The sequence below is a fragment of the Lycorma delicatula genome, chromosome 7, assembly GCF_047948215.1.
Source record: "Lycorma delicatula isolate Av1 chromosome 7, ASM4794821v1, whole genome shotgun sequence".
NCBI classification, from domain to species: domain Eukaryota; kingdom Metazoa; phylum Arthropoda; class Insecta; order Hemiptera; family Fulgoridae; genus Lycorma; species Lycorma delicatula.
Window position 1 is genome coordinate 45,465,270 of NC_134461.1, and position 23,021 is coordinate 45,488,290.

Below are 23,021 nucleotides of genomic sequence, written 5' to 3' on the forward strand. Positions count from 1 at the left end.
ATTAAGGTTTTGCATTTGATTCGCAGAAAATATTTATTGCTGTTTTTAAATAACATTTCGTTTCGTTTAATGCGTAATTAAAATCTGCCGCATTTTGAAATATTTTGTTTTAAATAAACTTCAGAATTCTTACATTTATATTTATAGTTTCTCTGAAGTTACACAAAATTCTGTAGGAGTTTTATTTAAATCTTATACGTGTTTATTAGCCATTTAACAAAGTTATTTTTCGCCAAATATAAAATATGTTTTTTTCGACCACAGTTTTTCTATTTTACCTCATTTTTATCGAAAATTACAAAAAATAGAGTTCTGGGAATTATTTTTAAAAACTTTTCCAGGTCAAATTTGATATAAAACAGCAAAATTTAACCCTTAATTTAAGCTTGAGGAATTACAGTCTGGCATAATTTTACCGAAGAGGCAGAGATCAGAGCGAAATCTTTTGCCAGCCGACACTCGCTAACGAAGAGTTTACGAACCTATGTTTATAAGAACTTTCTTCTTTATTTTCCCCAGAAGAACTTGTGCTAAAAGTTTGTTACTCTTTTCGTAAATAATCCTTTATAAAAAAAAGCAAAGAAAAAACAGAAATTTGTAAAGATTTTATCTAATTATCCCGTGTGTGTGCTGCGAGTCTCAAAATAAATAACGCTATGGCAGTCCAAGTAATCCCAAATATTTAAATGCTTATCTCCTTCAACAATACAAACATCATTTCTGATATGCAGTTTTAAGTCATCTACATAACCGGAAGAGGAGAATTTTCAATCTTTATAAAACCCCATAAAAAATAATCGCAAGGCATTATGCGTGGACTTATCGGATCAACGCCACGTTTTCGTCAGTCGCTCGACCAAACCCATCTCTTAGAATATATTTCAACATAATTTCTAACCACTTTGTCCCGGTGAAGCGATCTCCATCTCGTACAAGAATTAAGTTCTCAATGTCTTCATCAACTTGAGCCGTTAACCGTTCACTTATCATAAATGACGATTTTTATATTCATTTTCGCAGGAAGCATAAAGCATTTTCATTTTACGCAAATCGCTTATAAAATGCACATTATCTCTAGGGTTTTCTGTCCCCACATTCGAGCGTCGTGTCTATTGAACTTTATAATATGAATAGTACACTCGTTAACAAAAATTAGCGATTACAAAAACTAATTTCTTCGTGAACAGGTCTTTTCATGTACACATAAACCTTCACGTAAGGCTATATCATCGTCGCTTCTCTTTAAAACCATATATATATATATTCATTTTTTGACTGGATATTTAAATCCATATAAATGTTAAATAATTTTTTTTTTATGTATTATTATGTAGATTACAGGTAAAGAATCTTATAAGTCCATCTTTTTTTCTTTCATTTTATTTATGGGATTCATTGCCATGTAATGGTAAAACAATAGAGGGATAAAACTTTGTGCGTTAGAATATAATTATTTCAACAAACAGTACGAGTGTTAGAAATTATCATACTGTTCGAGGCCTATTAGGGAGTTAAAAGTGACTGAAGACCACCCAGAACTGATATACAGAAATTCACACAGTAGACCTTGGTTTACAGCTCCAGTACTTCCATCACCCCACAGATGTGAACTATTAGCAAAACGAGGTAGGCAAAAAAAATGAATTTTCAGCGGAAGAAATTCAAAAACCAAAAGAAGAAAACGAAAAAATTCTGGTAGAAACTGCTAGTTCCAGAAATTTACCTAGAGAAACATATGAAGGAGAACAATTGCAACCTGGCTGCCTTATGTAACCTAGACTATGAAATGAAGGTAAAATTATTGTACTATTTGTAACATAAGTAACAATGTAAACCGTTTCTTTTAAAATAAATTTCCTTACAACTGATAAATAGTTGCAGCAATCTTTCAATCTTTGGTTTCTCCATTAGGTGACATACCTATTTCAAAATCAAAGTATGATGACCGCCAAGTCATGAAGATGTTCTGTGGACTGAAAGCTCAAGAATTTTTCAATATTCTGCTTCATGATTAAAGTTATTTTATTTTTATTTTACTTTTTTGATAATATTTAATTGAATATGATAATAAAGCTCATCAATTTTTTCTATAAAACTGCATTTATATTATTTTTCCTGGTGTTTTCCAGCATAATGCACGAAAAGAACCTTAAAAGTTTACGACTTATGTTGTTCCTCAGTAAAGTTTGAGGTTAGGCCATAAGTTTTTTTTTCAAGTATCATACTGAAACAGTGTGTATTTCTGCATTAAGAGATATTAAAAAAATAATTAAAACTTAATCAATATTAAATAATTTTAATTGACACTATTCATGCAAGTAATAATCGGCAATTTTTTTATTAAGTGGTTCATAACACATATATGACTTGATTTTTATACGATAAAAACTATAATTTAATAACAAAAATTAGATTATCGAAAAACTCTAAATTAAAGAAATACAGTAAAAAAAAAATCAACTACAATATTAAAGAATTAAATGGTACAGATCTACAAAAAATTATTTATTTTTTCATAAAGAATCTCAATAAAAAACAAAAACTAATAATAACTGAGGTTTTTTCAGAAGGTAAAGATTATGTTTGTTATAATGCGGGATGGTAATCAAACATGCAATATTTGGTCTTTCAGTACAATATTAAATTTTTCACCTGGATTGTATTTCATTAAGGTGTTCAGAAATGACTGAAACAGGTACTTATTTTTTTATTTTTAAAATTGATAAAACATCTTTACCAACCAGTCACTAAAAAATTAAAAAGTAATTTATTCATTTCTATAAAAGTTATTAACTATGAAAATGTATATGTATTCAACAAAGAGACGGCCGATTTGTCTACAAAGAAAAAAACAAAGGTTGAACAGCCTTTCTTATAAAAACCATTATCATTTTTACATCGACTATTCTAAACGTATCAGATACAGATGAGCCATTTAATTTTTTCTCTTTTCGCATTTATTTTCCCTTTCCCAGTCTCACAGTGATTGAATATGAAAACGGTTTTTACACTGGAGTCTAAAACATTTCCAGTAAAAAATCACAGAAATGATATTGTCTCGTTTGTCTCCTTTTTTGCTTTAGATTCATTGTACATATAGATCGCTAAAACTTCTCTTTTTTACCGAATAAAAAACTGATTAAATACCCACAATTTTCGGCTATAAAATATTTCTACAACCGGTAGAACGGGCAAACGAAGATTCTGTATATGGAAAGTTTTAGTGTGAAACCTTTGATATTAGAGGATGGCGCGGGGGTCGCACTTTCACAAATCGGTTAATTTAATATTTACGGGTCATAAGTTACAGTAGCTGGTTGTGGTTGGAAAAGAACATATTAAGGCGATAGTATATTGTGTAAATATACTGATGGAAATGTCTGCCAAGGTATCTGCCAAACTGATCACTGTTGTGTTATCAATTTTAGAGGGTCTAAAAGATGACCTCCAGTAAATCAACCTATGGCTAGGAACGGAGAGGGTGGTGTGGTGACTGGGATTGTCGGGTGTCTTCTCCTTTGAGGGTCAGAATGTTGAAAGTACATAACATTGGCAATGTAGCATTTCAACAATTGTACTATTAATTACGTAAGATGTCTTCTAAGTAAAATAAAGTATACTGCGCACTACGGTTTATTAATAGTTTTTCATTAAGAGGTTGACAACATCAACTACCAATCTGCTTTTTTAATGTTAAATCTATTATAAATGATTTTATATGAAATAAATTATGATTATATGCATACTTTAGACTAAAAATGTTTGTCGAATAAAAAAACTGCCCTGGTTCTATTACACTAATATTAATTTGTTGGTTCAAACACTAATAAATAAAAACATTTTTTAATTTATCTGATGTCCTATAATATAGTCGATGAATCTTTAACACCTTTACCATCATTCTTGTTTTTATATTAACTGATGTAGTTGTATAATTTTTAGAAGCAGCAAGAGAATTGATAATCAGGAAGTTGATCAAAATTAGGGAAGCTATTAAACAAATTCCACTCTATAGGCAAATCTTGAGTGAACTGAACAGAACTATAATCTGGTGATATTTGAAAAGATGATTCTTCTTTGGTTATTTATAGATGTTACTAATATTTTATTAATGTCATCGAAGAATTGGTGTAAGCTTTCTTCCCATATTTCTGATATGCCTCAATTATTACAAAACAATTTTGTCTTGTTATAAATGTTACAACTGGAAATTATATTAAGAAATCTTTCGATAGCATTTACAATTAGCATTTTGTTACAATAGCATAGCTTTCAATTGTATCATAGTTTCCAATAACAGCAAATGTTATAGCATTAAGAAACTGTTTACATTCATCAAACTGCAACCGGACATATTCAGTAATTCATTCTAATACAACTACTCCAAATAGTTTAAGTTGATTGACGTAGTCACTCAAACTTTGGATTTTAAACCGATCAAAATACTGGGCAATAGTTTTATTAATAATTCCAGTTTGTTTATTGTTAATGGTTTGTTTATTTATCCTGTTGACAAATCCATTTGAGTATTAACATTAAAAAATGTAGTACCAATGATTAATATATAAATTCAACCTAATGTTTCTACTATATTATTTTTGTAATTCAACTTATGAAAAGCTACTATTATCAGGAGTTCTATTATAATTTTCCCATTAAAATTCTGTATAATTAATTTCATGAGATTTTTATATCATAAGTAACTGAAATTTTCTTTTGTTTTTTAATTAAATATGATTTAATCAAATTAGGTGAAGTAAAGTTAGGTAGGTGAAGAAAGTATTATTTAAATATGTTTTACATGATTTTAAAAATAATTTGTAATTTCTTATTGTTTAAATTAGTCTAAAACTATTAGGGAATGACTTAAGACTAAAACTGTAACAAAACATCACTAAATTTCAATTACCACTTACAACAGCATTTTGAAAGTTATTAGTTAAAAAGAAAATTGTTCTAGTGATTTCTTGACACAATGTCAAAAAGCCGTTCATACAAAAAGAAGGAATAAAAGCAAAAAAAAAAAAAAATGGAAGCGGCTTATCATTTTAAAGAAACAGTTACAATAAAACATCATTATCCAAAAAAGCAAAATTAAGACACTAAAAAGCAAATAGCTTTGCCTGAAGTCTTATGCAGTTCGGAAAGCCTACAGAATTTCTTAGGAAAAATCTAGTAAAAGTAAAAAAATACTTTATGAAAAGTACAAAATAAGCTAGTTTAAAGAAATTGGAAAAGATCTAAAATTATTAAATATTTCTGATGAAATAATTTTTGACAAATAAAATTAGTAGATGAATCTAAATTTTCAATGAAACAGAAAAGGAAAGAGTGGATGAACCTAACAAGGAAAGAATGAAAGAATTTTAGAAAAGAAAGAAGTCAGGACAGGATGCGTAATCTTTAGGAGGTCCAATCACAAGCAGAAAAATAAGAAAAGAAAAAGATTTTCATGAAGAAAACTATTTAGTAATAGATGATAATTATACTGATAGAAATGTTTAAATAGACATTCTGATTTTAAAATAGCTAGCAACTATATCAATGTGCAGTTTCAATTACGATGTGTTATTTTGGTGGGGGGGGGGGGAGAGAATACTTACTTTTATTACATTTAAATATGTATGTGATATAAACATTACATATTTATATGAATGTATAGGCTGCTTTTAATTACATACATACACTCACAAAATTTATTGTGTTCAAAATGCATAGGCACACACACACACAATAAAAATATATTACATATGTTCATAAATTATAACAAACTTTAAATAACTTTTCATAAACCATATCTCTACCCACATTTGGGATAATTGAAAAAATTTAATGAAAAGAAAAAGGGCTACCTTTCACAGATAGTTTCAAAAGTAGCTTATAAACATAAGAAGTGGTGGTTTCATACCACAGAAATAGATTACACTGTAGGCCACTTAAAAAAAAAATGGCTAGCAATTTTGGTTAGAATTTCTGTAGCCTGATGTTTTATGGCCATTTTTTAAATTATTTTTTAATGCTCTTTGAAATGAGACATTATAACCTTACCCTTCCCATTAAAGTTTTTTGATTAAATCCTAGGCCCCTTGGGTGCTTCAAGGCGTGATGGTGTTATTCTGAATTGTTTTGAGGAAAAGCAATAACTAAATCTTATTTTTCTATGTTTAAGGAGTAAAAATTTATTTAATAGTTATACTTGTATACACTAAATAAATGTGTTTATAGTTGTATATAATAATTTGTCATTTTAGATAAGAATACAAAATTCAGTATTCTAGGTTGCATAGTTTTTCAAGTTAATGATGTAAATTTTATTCATAAGAAGTTTTCATTGTTTTTAATATCTAAATGTTATAAAAGAAAAGAAAATGAATTAAATAGTTATAATAACAAGTGTAATTTTCTTAAATTAAGTGATTTCAGTCTTTAAATGCAAGGAGGGATTAGAAGACTCAATAAGAAAAATTTTATCCAGTATCCAATTAAAAGAACTTCTGTAATAACAAAGAATTATTAAAAAAAACCAAGAAAAGAATAATCAGAAGAAAGATAGATGAGTAAAGGAAATGGAAATACATACTATTCTTACTTGAATGAGGATTGTAAGAGAAGTTAAGTGAATATTTGTAGAATATATTCTGTCATGTGATAAATTAAAAATAAACTGCATTTAGATGAATATGAAGAGGATGACATGAAAAAATCGCTGTATATATAGATATATCTATATATAGATGCAAAAATGAAAATGTTCAGTTTAAATTTAAAAAAAAAATTAACTGACATGTAATGAAAAAACACATCAAACATTATTATACATAATAATATTTGCAAAAGAGGGAATTTATATTCAGGTTATCGATAGAAGACATATTTGAAAACTTATTCTTACCTAAGAAGGTCTTTTCAAGCTCACTTGCTATAAAATATTAACTTAATACTGTAAAGAATATTACTATAAAATATTCAGCAATTCAAATCTACAAATGAATCACCCACCAATCCCTCTCTAGTGTTTCGGTACTTAAAAGAAGTTATTTTGCTTTATTGTATATGTTTATAAAGTAATCTATATCAATTTTATTTTATTTTATTAAAATATATTCGGCTAAACTAAAAATAATAATATTTTAAAGCCTACAGAGTGCAAATGAAAAAACGTTTAATTCATTAAATCTCTTAATTATTGCAAACCTATTCCTAACCTTGTAATTAATATTAACATAAATGCAAATCACATTATTTAATTGTGTACTACTTCTTAATATAAAATATTATTACTAAAAGAACTTACCTAGTTTACATACCGAAATTCTTTTCTAATATATACTGAATACGCTGATTACAAATAATCATATAAACGAAATTTGATACTGTTTTAAAAAGGCAAAGAAAGGATCGCAAAGAAAGGAATATTATTTACTTAATATTAAAAATAACGGTAAATAAATATTATTTACTGTAAGATTTGACAACATTAATTATATTAACGTTGTCAAATTATATTAGATTAATAAGTTATCAGAAAGAAAATATTACTGTCACTTTTGTTAATTTCACTACATAGCTTTATACATTGGAAGCAGCTAATAATATAAAGTGGTATAATTTTTCATAGATGTAACACATATTTTGACACTGTTGCCAAGTTGTTTTGACGATTGTGGCGGGAACGAGGGAATACACAGCAGTTACGTTATCCATTCTCTCTATAAAATCACAACTACTATAAAGTTACGACAATTTTAATTTTTTTCCACTATATCGTTGTTTCAGAACGATATCACGTTGTCACGTGATAATAAAACGTTGTCACGTTTTTATTTTTTACTGTTAGATTTTTTTTTTTACTATTATTTCCTTATTAATCTGCATTAATTAGTTTTAATGTTCGAGTTAATAGTTTTTATATTAAAATACTTTTAAACTATTATCAATATAATATATTTAAAAATGTATTTTTTAAATTTATAATTAATAATTTTTTTCACAAAAAAAAACAAACGGATTTGTAACTGACAGTTCGATTTGGTTCGCTTTAATTTAAAAAAATCTTAACTAGAATTATACACAGAAGAATTGAGAGGAGAGTGGAAAGAAGTATTAGGAGAAGACCAATTTGGTTTCAAGAAAAGTATAGGGACAAGGGAAGCAATTTTAGGGCTCAGATTAATAGTAGAAGGAAGATTTAAAAAAACAAATCAACATACTTGGCGTTTATAGACCTAGAAAAAGCATTCGATAACGTAGACTGGAATAAAATGTTCAGCATTTTAAAAAAAATAGGGTTTAAATACAGAGATAGAAGAATAATTGCTAACATTTACAGGAACCAAACAGCAACAGTAATAATTGAAGAACATAAGAAAGAAGACATAATAAGAAAGGGAGTCCGATATTATATATATATATATATATATATATAATTTCATGTACACAATGTCATGTACCGCTTATTCTTCGCTCGTTAAAATACACGTGTAAGGTATTAGAGGGTCGAATTGTAAATATAACTGGAAAAATTTTATCTGCTATTAGCAATATTAGAATCTTTTTTTTTTTAAATTACTTTACAAAACGGATAAACTTTATCGTAATATTAAAAAAAAAATTATAAAATTTAAGGAAGAGATTATTATTATTTTAAATAAAATGTAGTAAATATAAAATAATCGACAAATTTTGATTTAATTTAATTATATCTAACGTCTATATAAGAAATATGGACAATAACTTAGTTACACTCGACAGAAATACACACACACATGCACACATGTAAACAAGTTTACATCGCGTGATACTGTACTATCCAACGGTAGCCAATCAGAGCGAAGGAAGCCACCTGCGTTTCTTAAACCCCCTTCCCCTCTCACCATCATCGCATAGTCTGACCGAGAAATCCTTTTACTAGATGCGTCATCCCCAAAAAATAAAACGAAAAAATAATTACCTCTAATATTTATTTCTCTTAGCTGGTCTGACAGCATATTTTATAAATTATTGATTCATTTTATCATTGGCCTTCGAACTACTGTTTTTTTTATTAAAATTGTAAATATTTTGTGATCGTCATTGTAGAAGTTACATTACGTTATTAATGTTTCATTTTAATTATATTACGACAATTTTAAAATATTACATTGCAATACGATAACAGTAATAATTAATAGCGTAATGATTACATATTTGAATAAATGCGACACAAAAAATATACTATTTTTCTTTTGCTTTTTACCACTCTGAATGGGAAGTTTTCTAAATAAAATAAGTGAGAATTTATTGCTTTCTTGTGCTGTGAGTAGATGTCAAAAATGAAAAGTCGGATGGAAGCATTTATTTTTGATCGGCCAACTTTACTTTTTTGACATCCACTCACAGCACAGTCGATCAAAACTTAACCGATCGCTTCTCACTTTTTTTTGGAAGCTGTTAGTTCGTGGAACTCAGCCGTAACGCAAATTTTCATAGTTAGATCTAATCTTCACATTTTCCGTCGGGTGGAAATACGGTAGAAATTAGCTGCAGGGGGTCCGCCGGAACCAGCAAAATTTTGAAAGCGGTCTATGAGAAAAATAAGTTTGGGAACCTCTGGTCTACACCTAGCGTTCAAATCCGTATAAAAGTAACTAGTCTTTACTGGAATTTGAACCTTAGAACTCTCGACGTCGAAATCGGCTGATCTGCGATGACGAGTTAACCGTTAGCCCGACCCGGTGGACATTATATAAATAACGGTGGGGGACTAATAAATTGAGTAACCCGGTGGATTATATCGATAACGCAATCGCACACGCTAAAATCTCGCTACTACAAACGACAGCTATCATGCTGAACGCGATGTAAAAACTTAATTTTTCAACGATTAAAAAGTTTGTCGAACAAAGAATAAACTTTGTTGATATAAATTATAGTTTGAAATTAATCATAATACGGTAATACATATAAATACGTCAATTAACACTTGTTTTATCGTGTTAAGATTAATTATTGTGAAAAAAACCATACATTTTAAAATGTATACGTTATTTTTTATTATCGATTTCTTAAGTCGATGTTGTTGAAATACCTACAATCTTTGGTCTGTTTTGTTTTTTTTTATCTTTATTTTTTAATAATAAACTCGAATGAATTTTCGCTTACGCGCGCACGCATACACAAAATAAACAATGAATTACTAAAAAAAAATTAAAGTGCAAATAATTTACTTAAAACATTTTTGTTGTATTAGGTCATCATTAGAAAACTAATTAAAATTAATAAATTAATCAAAGAATAAAAAATTTCGAAAGATTTATAAAAGAAAGAAAGAAAGTTAAATAACTATTATATCGTTCATAAAAATTGTTTTAATCGAAACTAGGATAACGGTGAGATTTAAATATTAAAATTATTGTTAAAATATGCAGCGTGTAAATTGGTAACAAGGATTTAAAAATAATGAGAAAAAAGAAATATGGCGGTGATGTTAAAAAATATTAAAAAAATTAATGGTAGTACGTTTTATTTAATTTTCAAAAACTAATTTTAAAATAATTACTTTAATAATGTTGTATTATAGTGGAAAAGTTTAGATAATTTTTTTACTTTTTATGATATTTTATGCCGATTAATTATTCTTAATATCGTTTGTATCACGCTTGTTTTTTTAATTTACTTATAAATAAAACACTTAAAATTTACTTCACGCTCATAAGGGTTACGACGTTTATTTTCAACATTAGTTGAATTACTCCTTATGTAATATCGTCCGTCCGTCGGACTGCTTTGATCGTTCATTCAAAGTCCGATGAAGTTCAATTTCTCATCTTAAGATTACATTATTTTATTCGGTAATTTATATTTATTAAGTTTTACTATGGAGTATTATTTGATCTTTAAAGTGAGAAATCGGACGATATTTTTGCTACAAAAACAAAGCCTTTCCCCCGTTGTATGTTTATATGAATTTTTTTATCGTTTTTACGTAAGGAATATAAATACAAAATATCCCAGGAAGGGGTTGGACAAACTTAAGGGACTAATTTAGAATATCAAAACAAATTAAAAAAAAAAAAAAATGCGGAAAAATCGCTTACCTCGATATATTTTCTTCTCTGTCCACCATTTTGTCTTTTTCAATGAAATTTTAAATATAAAAAACGGATAGAATCGAGGGTCATTTAATTATCAAAAACAGCTGTGGACACAAAACAGTGTCAGAGGGTTACGATACCTTAAGAACAGTTGAGTCGGTAACCCTACTCTCCGGGTAGGTTTAGTGGTGAACGCGTCTTAGAAAATCAGCTGATTTCGAAGGGTCGAGAGTTCTAGTGTTCAAATTCTAGTAAAGGCGGTTCCTTTTATACGGGTTTGAATACTAGATCGTGAATATCGGTGTTCTTTGACGGTCGGGTTTCAATTAACCACACATCTCAGAAACGGTCGACCCGAGACTGTACAACACTACACTTCATTTACACTCGTACATATCATCCTCAGAAGTAATCCTGACGGTGATTCCGGAAGCTAAACACAAAAAGAATAAAAGTCGGTAACCCTGAGATGGCTTTTGCCAACCGTTTGAATAAAATTGTTTTCTTTATAACCTCAAAATCTCATTTTACCATGGCGAATTCTCTTGAAGTTTGCGAATTAGTTAAACCGAATGCAGCGATCTGTTTTTTTTTACTTTCCTTAGGTGAAAAATAAGTTAAAATTTAATCTCGTACGATCAAACAATACAGTCAAAGTTGTACGAACCGCTGAAATTTTTACAAGCGGATAGATACAGTCGAACTGAATGATTGACGGCCACCGTTGCGGGCGACCTATTGAAGTGTCAACTTCAGCCTTCAAAACGGTAAAAATTCTTTCATCTAAGATTTCCGAGAGTTACAGTTCAGATTATAGCCGAAGTAGTACGACTAAGTGTCGGTAAAGTTCATAACAATGTCACCGATAAGCTTCCGTATTGCAAAAAAAAAAAATCGCAAGGTGGATTACAAGAGACCAAAGGAGTATCACCCAAAGGAGACGAAACTTTGTATAGACGGAGACCTGAAAAAATTGTATCGGCGCGGGAAGGTGATGCTTTTTTTGGACGGCAGTCAAACCTGTAATCAGTAACAAATGTAATCGATCAAGTAACAAAGAGCGTTTCGGTCGGCAGAAAGGAATACAGAGAGCAAACTTTCATCTACAGGTGACGGTAAAGTCGCGCAACCCAAATTGTTCTGCTTTGTAGGAATGTAAAAGATATTTTAATTTGGATAATTTTTTGTGCGACAGAATAATGTACGGTAGCACATGTAGACTACGCCTACGGGCAACAGTCGGTGTGGCAAAAAGCAGTTTGTTTAGTCCGAGCAGCAATCTCTTTTACGCAAGAACAACGCGCCTTTATTGTTAGGAGTTCCTGCGAAACGGTATCGTACGCGAAGCGTCAAGAAGATTTTTAAAATGTTTTTCCAGGTGCTAATGCGCCAAACAGATCCTCTATATGTCGTTTATTAATCGTTGTCGGGATACAGCTAGCGCGCACGACCGTAAGCGTACAAGCGGTCCGACTGTTTTAACTGACGACAGTCTGCAGACGATAAATGAAACACTTGTTCGTTCTCCAAAAACGTTTCTTCCAGAACTTTCTAGCCGGATCGCGCTATCTTACGGAAGTGTTCATAAGGCTACTAAAATTATAAAATCGCATCCGTACCGGATTAACGTAAGTCATCGGCTCCAACAACCAGATAAGGAGAAACGAATGCAGTATTGCCGGCGATTTAGAAGTTTCATTCGAAATGTCACTTCTGTTCTAGGCAAGGTGTTTTTCAGCCGTGATGCTTGGTTTCATGTACGTTAACAGTCAAAATTACAGAATAAAAAAAATACAAAGATCAAATTTTAAGATTTTTACGTTTTAAATGTAACGGGTAACTCGAAAGATGAGTTTAAATTAATTTTTTTTTTTTTTTTAATTAAAATAGTATTATTTTTTCTTACCACAGTACGGGTAAAAGGTTTTTTACGGTACAGTCTGAAAGCCCTATTGATGTACAAAATATAAATGTAACAAACTCCTATACCCCCTTTTTTTAAGCAAAATATAGCTAAAATGTACATACTTATATCGTATAAATAATAAAATTTTGGGGAGTGGAAAATATGAAAATATTTTGGGTTTTGTTAATCTCGATAATAATATTTTGTTATAATCTCGATAAAAAATCGTTTGCGAAACGTTTTTTGTTTAAGTTCCCCAGTAAAAATTTGAAATTTAAACTTTGTAGACCGGTATTACCTTCGGAGAGAAAGGATGTATTAATTTTTTTCAAAGATTGGAGAAAAGGGTTAGAGGGTTTCCAAACCCTCTATATACATCTTTATATTTAAAACATGTGAGGGTTTGGAGCTCAGCGCTAGTTAAGATGATGTACAATTTTAATAAAAAAAAAAAAAAAAAATTATTTTTTATTTGCATAAGGAACAAGTAAGAAAATAATTTTGAATGTAGGGTATTTTAATTACAATGTTCAACCGATCTTATTCAGAAACACGAACAATAAATCTACAATAATTGTTGAGTTCTACTGTAAACGTTTTTTTAGCGTACATAACATTTTCTAATTTTACATCTTTTTACAATTTTTGACACGCCGCGCCATAAATAACTCATCTGAAATCTAATTCCTCAAACAATCAATCCTTAAAGTTATTTACGTTAATAAACTGAATTATGTTTTAAAACATAAGTTTTAAATCGGTTAGCTTTATAAGATATTTCCCAGTTTGCTGACTGACATATAAACTTCTTGCGATAATTTAAGGAATTACAAACCTAAAGTAACATCGAGTTGTAATTATAATATTTTTATTTATTTTATTTTATTTTACATGTTTACCAGTAATAATACGACAAATTTTATTACTAATAAAACAAATCTAAATAAAGAAATAATACGTTGTTTGTTGTTAAGAATAAAACTAATCAACACAGAAATTATATGGAGGGTATATCAGTAATAAAACGATCCGTCACTACTTGCGGGGTTTACGTTTCGCGAATGCCAAAAACGCAATACATGTAAACCTAACTTTAAACCTTAAGAGCGGGTTATTAAACACGTAAGCCTCCGTGACGCGAGCGATAGCGACCTAGCCTTTCATCCGGAGGTCCCGGGTTGGAATCCCGATCAGGCATGGCATTTTCACATACGTTACAAATCACTATTTCATCCTTTGAAGCGATACTTAACGGTCGTCCCGGTTCCGGAGGTAAAACAAAAAAAAAGTTCTTAAATCACAAACAAATGGATCGTTACACAGAAATAAAACGGTAATACGCGATAAATTCTTTCTAGTAAGTACATCCAGATTAAATAAATATTTTAAGTAATTTTTGCATCCGACTTTATTGTGAAACATTCGATGTTCAGTAACATTAACATTACAATGTTTTATTTTAAAACGGAAAAACTAAAAACCTGAACCGTCTCGTTTGATAAAAAACTTCATTATTTGTGTTTGGTTTTAATTTTTTCCGAGTTCTTTAAATTCTTCATCGTACAATGCCGGTGCCAAGTCTAGTTAAATTCTAAAATTCATGGAAAGTTCTAGAAAAGTATCAATTTCAAAACCTTTAGTCGCTAACTGTCCGCATAAACCAAAAATTACATTCAACGATTTTAGGTTAATAGGCGTAACTGAAACCTCGTTGTCGTTATCCTTTTCCAAAAGGGTAGTGAACGGTTTCGTTAACAGCTCTTCTAGTTCTTTTCTTGGGAGTTCCTCGTATTTAGTTTGCAGAAGTTATTGAACGTCTGAAATTTCAATTTCGTTGAAGTTTTCGTTTTTAATTTCACGTGTTAATGACACAATTTCTATCACTATACCATCGAAGGCCAAAAGGGCACTGTTTTCTAAAACACTTCTAGAGTTACAGTCCAATAAAATTTTAGTTAATGAAATATTTTGAAATTACAAGGGTAATACACATCGGTTCGAAATTGACTTCGTTCCTTTTTTTTAATTCAGATATATTCATTTATTAATAATTATTAACAAAAGATTATTAGGAAAAAGATGTTTACAATAAATAATAATTCAACGATAACAAAAAGCAATGTTCACAACATCGAGAATACCACGCCCAACGCACAGACAGCAGACTGGCGACAGCTGATGACGACATTCGGACACAGCTCAGAACAATAATAATAAACAACTTGGATTGATAAACCCAGTCCTAATGCGAAATCAGCAACACTGTGGTTTCTCTTAATAGTAATATTTTTAACTATTTCTCATACATTTATATAAAACTACAATACGGTCGGTTTCAAACGGAAAACGAAATACGTAATCTTCCGTTAAGATTCCAGAGGCCGATATTCAGAGAATTTCTGTTAATCCGAAAAAAATTATACGAAGATTATTACAAAAAATCAGATGTGGACACCGCATGACTTCCTTCTAAGTCTATTAAATTAAATTACATTTTAAAAATGCTGGAGGAAACCAAACTCCAGTTTGATTTCCTCGAGCGCTTTCGAATATTCTGCCATCTTCAAGAGGATAATTACGACTAACATATATAAAACTATAAACTTACATAATTAAATTAACATTATATCAATTGATCCTCATTTTGTTAAAATTCGTCAAAGCAAAGTTTTAAGTGACTACGTCCGTATTGTAATAATTTCTCAGTTTTTATCTGATTGATTATTACTGATTTCAATAACAATTGAAAAACTAATTTTTAACTTAAAATTTTATTTGGCTATAATTCCGAACCGATGAAAATAAGTACTACTTGTGCTGTATCGTTGAAAAGCTCTCGATGAAGGGTTATTACTGCAGTTAAAAATAAATTCAAAATCAAAAAAATTTGGATTTTGAGCTTTTTTGAACAGTTTTGGTCTAGTGGAATGCAATCAAAAGGGGTTGATGCACAACTAGATGTTACAACAGTCCTAAATAAAGATTTCAACATCCTACGGCTAATCGTTTTAGATACATACGTGCATACGTACGTACGTATAAAAGTCACGCCGAAACTAGTCAAAATAGAATCAGGGATGATCAAAACGGTTATTTTCGATGAAATCTGAAAACCATAATTTTTCGCTTTTACGATTATTTCCCTGTACAGTACAAAGAAGTAAAAATCGGTGTTAAGATATGTATCTTAACTTAAGATTTTTCAATTTATTTAATAATTTTTTTTATCGATGAATTAATTCACCACAGAAGCTTGTAAGTGAGAATACGAAAATGTAAATTTGTAGCGTATCAAAGATAACATGCCTGACCGGGATTCGAACCCGGAATCTTCAGTTGAGAGGCCGAGACGTTACCGCTCCGCCACGGAGATCATCGGAATTAATAATGTAATATACTAAATTTGAAACCATATCGGTGTAACAACTTAAGAAGACGGACAAATTGAACCGTCAGCAGAAGGCGGTGGTATGAAAGTCTTCACCCGATGTTTGAGCGTCCACTTCACGACAAAAAAAAGTCAGTGTACGGCGAATTGTTTTTGGTAATCGCATAGCGGGGGCCAATAATTTGATCGTCAATTGTATTAACAGAAATGTCCGTACGTTTTCAAAATACTCTACGCTCAGTCGATAGATGCTAAAAAAAGAGTACGGCATCTACCAACAAGACTGAGCAGCGTGTTACTAGCAGGTGTTCGTACGGCTTTTATAGAGTAATTAACGCCTAGCAGAAGTCTTTAGCATTCGCGTTCCTCAAATTTGACTAGCTGCGATTTTTTCGTTTAGGGTTGTTTGAAGTTTACGAATGAAATTTTCACGCTATCGATGAACCGAAGGCGAACATCCAACGAGAAATCGACAACTACGATAACAATATTTTTGCTTCACACTACTCTTATGTGATCGCTCTTGCGCTATGTAGTGCATCGTTGTGCAAGGCGCTCGCTTTGAACGTTCTTTGTAATACGGTAAACGCGTAAACTTTTAAACGAAATTTAATTTACGTTTTAATTTCATTCGTAAAATATAGCATTTTACGGCACAATTATATTTAGTCTTTTGCTCACCCAGTATAATTATACACAAGTCATAGGGGAAGGGCCGACTTCCGTGGCGCGAGTGGTAGCGTCTCTGCCTTTCATCCGGAAGTCCCGGTTTCGAATCGCGGTCAGGCAAGGCATTTTCACACGCTAACTGTCATTCATCTCATCCTCTAAAGAAATACTAAAAACGGTGGTCTTGGAGGTTAAAAAAAAGTCCTAGAGGAAGGCCGAGAGAAAGAAATAAATCGTATGAAAGATGTACAAAAATAAACCCCGAAGAAGTAATATCTCGAGAAGTTTTTTTTTTGTTGTTTGTGGGCGAAAAACGCCTGAGCGTTATCATCGCCCGGTAGTTATTAATTAAAGGGTAAAAAAACTCCAAATTAATAAATCATAAAGGGTATAAACGTAATATTAGCCATAACAAAAATTTACTAAAACAAGCCCAAAAGGCAAAATAAAATCCAAATCTAATACCACAGACAAAGTTGATAAAATATAAAATCTAAAATAATAGAGTAAAGAAAGTATAAAAACCTACCTAACTCCGATGGGTTGTGCAAAACTCCCCTCCCCGGATAGTAAAATTAAACACATAGAACCATGAAATCAAATCGAAAATAAAGGTTGAAATTATTAAAAAAAACTCTCCTCAAAGAAAAACATACATAAGTATATTAAATCCTTTGCAGTAACGCAGTACTATGCAAAATGAGAAACATCCGTTCCAAAATCCCGCCATCGTTGCACAAGATATCCGAATGCTGCTGGGTATATTAAACTGACGACGCAACGCCGCATAACATATGCAATCCACGAGAATGTGGTGTACAGTCATGCGGCAGTTGCATCGTGTGGACAGGGTTGGGTCTCTTCCTCACATTAGATATTCGTGTGTGATTATTCAAATAAATACTCGTTTCAAAAGAACTTTTTTATCAATCTTATTCTACTGGATTTTTTTAATACATTTAGCAAAAACAATGTGTATATTTAGGCCTTTGTTAAACTAATTATAAAAGAAAATTTCTACACACTGCATTTTTAGTACCGCTTTACAGTTTTTTCTTACACCGTACGTATATCAAAATTTTATTTTAATATTACTGAAATACATTTATTTTTCTTTATACTTTTTTCCGTAGTGTTACCTATTAAATATTAAAATGATATGTACGGTATGTATAATAGCTGTTTTTTAAATTACACTTTCCAGTTATCCAGCTTTGGCCTTGCAAAAGTCCATCCGGGTAATTGGTGTTCCATTGAATACAAAATCTAATACACTTACCCTTTCATTTTTTACTTTTAAATTTTCTGATTTAACCGAGTCGGTCTCTTCAATCGCTAAAGGATCTTTTTCAATATCACCATTAATAACATCCAGTGGTTCCTCTTTCAGTCGTACTAAATCTACTCGCTGTAATAAAAAACAAAAAATGAATGCTACAAAGTAAATATGTTTATGATTATTTGTATAATTTATAAAATAAAAATAAACGTATCTCTAATTCATTCATCATACACATTAACTGTACAGCCACAATTAAATTATTATTAGGTGAGTTTAATTTGCAAGGTTTTGTGTGGGAAAACCAGTAAAACACTTGTAAAACGTTACCTAATATATTTACCACAGTTACCGTACACGTCATTCCGTGTTAAATCAACAAGGCACACGACTTGAACGACTGGTTTTTCATAAAATTTTGTATGAATTAGTTTTGAGAAAATACTGAATTTTCAATACTGAAAATTACTGAATTTGTGAGAGAATACTGATTTCTCTCATAAACAGTTTCATTTTTACATTAATGGAAAATTTTGACTTGCGGTAGTAGTGTTTGTTCAACAACATTACTTTGCTATTTACTAAGGTAGGATGATAAACTTGTTCTCTTTGTAAAGCTTATTTGATGCTCTTTCATACGATATACAAAACTATATTTTCGTAAATAATGATTTAAGTGTCATCATGTTTGACCTTGAATTTCAGAAAAACCAAAGGAATTTTTCAGCGTCCCCTCGTACGTAGTACTCTTTAAGTTGTAATAATTTAGTATTAAATTACACCGTTACAGTTGAGGAATTTTCATCTAATGATTATAAAGATTTTTTTTAAAGTCGCTAATAAAAATGACAACGGTAGATCTTATCCGTGTCGTATGCTTTTTGAAAATGAGTGTGCTTATATTGTTGGATATTTTACAAACAATTTGAGAGTATCTATATTAACAATGATTTTTCCTAGATTAAAATTATATTCAACCGTAACAATGGCTACAGTAACATTATTTTACTTAGAATGATGTTGAAGAAGTCATTTGTCGACTTAATTATAATTCTTTGATGGGCCCGAAACATATTCATCCTCGTTTAGTGAATAAATGCTCTGTCATTTTAGTACATATTTTAACTAAGTTCTTTAAATACTCTTCTTTTTCCTGGTATTTGAAAAATTTGCTACACATGCAAATTACTTAAAGACTGTGTCGTTCAGATATCAATGATTATCGCACTATCACCCCAAGTAATATTTTTGCAAAATTCACAGATAGTTATTTTGTATGAAAATTAAACCTTTCCTGAACAACACGGTTTTTTGGAAGGTAAATCTATGCAAACAAACTTGTGTGTATATATGTGACATATTGTAATGCGCTAAATGATGGTTTGATTGCTTGATGCAATTTATACTGATTTTCACTACGCGTTTGATTTATTTAATATCAAACATCTTATTAGAAAACTAGCCGAATGTAGACTGAATAATTAAATGTCGTCTCGGATACATTCATTTCTTTCAAACAGAATTCGATATGTTAAAAAAATAATTTTATCTTTAAGCCTATTTAAGTTAGATCTGGAGTAAGACAAGCTACAGGTTTGTGTTCTCCAGGTTCCTAGTTTTTATAAATTACATTAGTTTAATTTTATTATACGTTACATATACACGATCGAAGAGCTTAGTTAAAAACCACACAAAACGGCAGAGTATTTCTTCACTAAAAGAGGATGAATATAATCCGGGCCCGTGAAAGAATTATTAATTCGGCAAATGAACTCTTCAACACCGCTGTCAGTTAAAATAACATTCGCTACATACATAGGAGATGTATATTCACATATTTCAGTCAACATCACGTCCAGTTAGTTCGTTATATACTTTTCGTCATTAAATTGAACGATAAGAAAAGTACATAAATTAGTTTTTGTCAAATTTCATTGTCAAAAAAAATGCGAAAGAAAAAATAAACGGGTAAAATAACAAAGGTTTAGTGAAAAAATAAAGGGCATAATAATACGGTTTTCGACTAAAATAAAGAATAAATAAGGGATTAAACAGAGTAATTAAAAATCTCTATCTAACTGCTAAAAATGAAAAAAAAATCAAAGAATTAAGACAGAAATATGCCAGCAAATGAAGGATCTTGTTTTAATTTTTTTTATACGAATTTAATATCTATGGAATTTACAAAAGCTATTACAGATATAAGTTTTATTTTCTTAATCTGTGCGTCGCAATAAAAATGAGCAACAAAGCAACGTCACCACGGTCCAATTGGATCAAGATGATATGTAAACAATGTGTAATTATGTACTCAGGCCTACCGTTCCCGAGACATATGGTACCACCAAAGCACATCAGTATGCACGGGTTTAGTTTTTAAATCCGTATAAAAGCAACTAACATTTAGGCTTTCAGGTTTGAACCTGAAAGCCTTTGACTTCGAACATCAGCTTTAAACAACTGAATTACAAGTTAACCACTAGACCAGCCTGTGTGTTAAATACGCGCTCACACAGAGAGAGAGAGAGTGAGAGGGGGGAGAGAGAGAATAAGTATGCGATAGTAGTGGAAAAATGTAAATAACACCATTACAACTACGAACGTTCTTAATTTTTTTACTGTACCATTTATTCACTTCCTGCTACGGAAAAAAAATTATAAAAAGTACATCTACGTGAATATAAAATTTTAACATTCAAATGTTATTTGGATGAATCGGTTTACATTTTATCGTCGAGTACTCCTCAAAACTGTCTTCGGCATTATTCTGTTGTCGAGTTCCGCTTACAACATATCCTAGCCTGACGAGCGGGTTTAAAATAGAGTAAATAGATAAAATCGGTTTAAAACAAGATAACATCTACTTGTATTACAACGGCCACATTAATTTGCTGTTACGTTCTACCTGCCCCAGACTTTGTTGTAGTTATTATATATCTAAAATACCTCGGATACTAAATTTAACGGTCAGAATTGCTTTCTCTTAGAGTAATAATCTTCACTATATATGAAGCTCATACACGACTGAATATTATCTGCATTTTGGAGGGCTTCGTATATCGATATGCGATCGTATATTTGGTTCGGTAAATAAGGGAAAGAGAGACCATTTATTTCCGGTCTTCGCTTTTCCTTGTAAGCCTAGCATGAGAACTTGTTATTCTTAAGGCGGGGAAATTTTTTAGCGACTTGTCATGTCACGTCACTTTCGACCATTAAATAAATGAATTTTTACACACACACACACACACACACACACACACACAGAGAGAGAGAGAGAGAGAGAGAGAGAGAGAGAGAGAGAGAGAGAGAGAGAGAGAGAGAGAGAGAGAGAGAGATAGGGGGGGAGAGGGGGAATGAGAGAGATTGAGTGAGAGGGTTTGTGAGAGGGGATGGTAGGGAGTGAGTTTGATGAGTGGGTTGGAGAGGGTTAGTACGAACTGAATCGTTGTGATTATAATTTCAAGGTGAAGGAATATTCCATAAACAGATGTGGATAAATATTTATTTGCCCTGTTGGCTTCTGTTTTGAAGCCCTCCCATAACTCATTCGTGTACCGTCAGCAAAGTATTTTTATTTTATCATAAATAACCCTGTGAGTAACGTATATTTACGATAGATGTCAATATATACAAATTTTAAACACAATCTTTTTATTACTGAATAAATCGAATACGAATAGGTTTTGTTCGCAAAAAAATTTAAGATTTTCTTTTTGAATCTCCAAATCTTGAAGTTTCGGAACCGCCTAATTTTTTCTACTTCTCGGTTCATCGGTTGATATTTGAATAAGAAATTTTGTTACAAATACATTACAAAGAGTTCCTGTGTCCTGTGGGTATTAAACGGCGACTACCGTTCACGAGGATTTTGGACTTTTTATTAACTGCAATAATAACCTCTTATTGAGAGCTTATCAACTACAAATCACAAAATTGTACTTATTTTCATCGGTTCCAGAGTTATAGCCAAATGAAATTATAATTAATGAAATATTTGGATCTATAAGGGGAAGGCACATCGGTTCGAATCAGATTTCATATTTTTTTCTTTTTAAATGAAATATATTGATTTATTTATAATTATCAATCCGTGATTTTTAAAAAACTACAATCAAAATTTAGTCAATAATAACAATAAAAAAAAATCATTAGTTATTAGTGAAGTAAAATATTAAGTACTTTTAAAAATGCATGTATGTAATTTAATAGGCATTATTACACATACGTATATGTAACAGAGTCGGTGAAAATGATAATATAGAATCGTATTATTTTTTAAAAGAGAGGTTAACGATTGTAAATGAAAGAGAAAGCGTAACAAAATTCGTACAAGGGATATATTTAATAAATTCAATTATAGTCAAATATCGTATAAGGATATGATTAAAAGTTACGGGTATCCTAAATTTCATCATTAGAATGAATTAAATGCGAACGAAGTGCAACACTCTGAATTATCAATAGACCTTAAGACGTTAACATTAAAAAAATAAACTTAAACAATTTGTCGATGGTCACAGCTGATATATCGATCTGGATAATAATATTATATATTAATTGTAATCGTTGTAAATTGAAATATCCGTAGGAAAACACACCTGTGCCTGATAATCAACCCCACGGTGCTTTATTTGAAGATGGGGGAGTTATGTTACAGTAAAGTCCTGACGCATTGCATTCCATAAGCCGCGTGTGCTTCATATC

General features: G+C 30.7%; 1 protein-coding gene across 1 annotated transcript in view; it reads right to left on the reverse strand.

Moving 5' to 3' along the window:
- LOC142327908 (uncharacterized) overlaps window positions 1–23,021 on the reverse strand; it is a 109,501-nt gene that overhangs the window by 39,431 nt on the left and 47,049 nt on the right. The window contains exon 6 of the mRNA XM_075371275.1: window positions 18,315–18,443. Within this exon, the coding sequence (XP_075227390.1) occupies window positions 18,315–18,443 (129 nt within the window). The remainder of the gene's footprint in view (window positions 1–18,314; window positions 18,444–23,021) is intronic.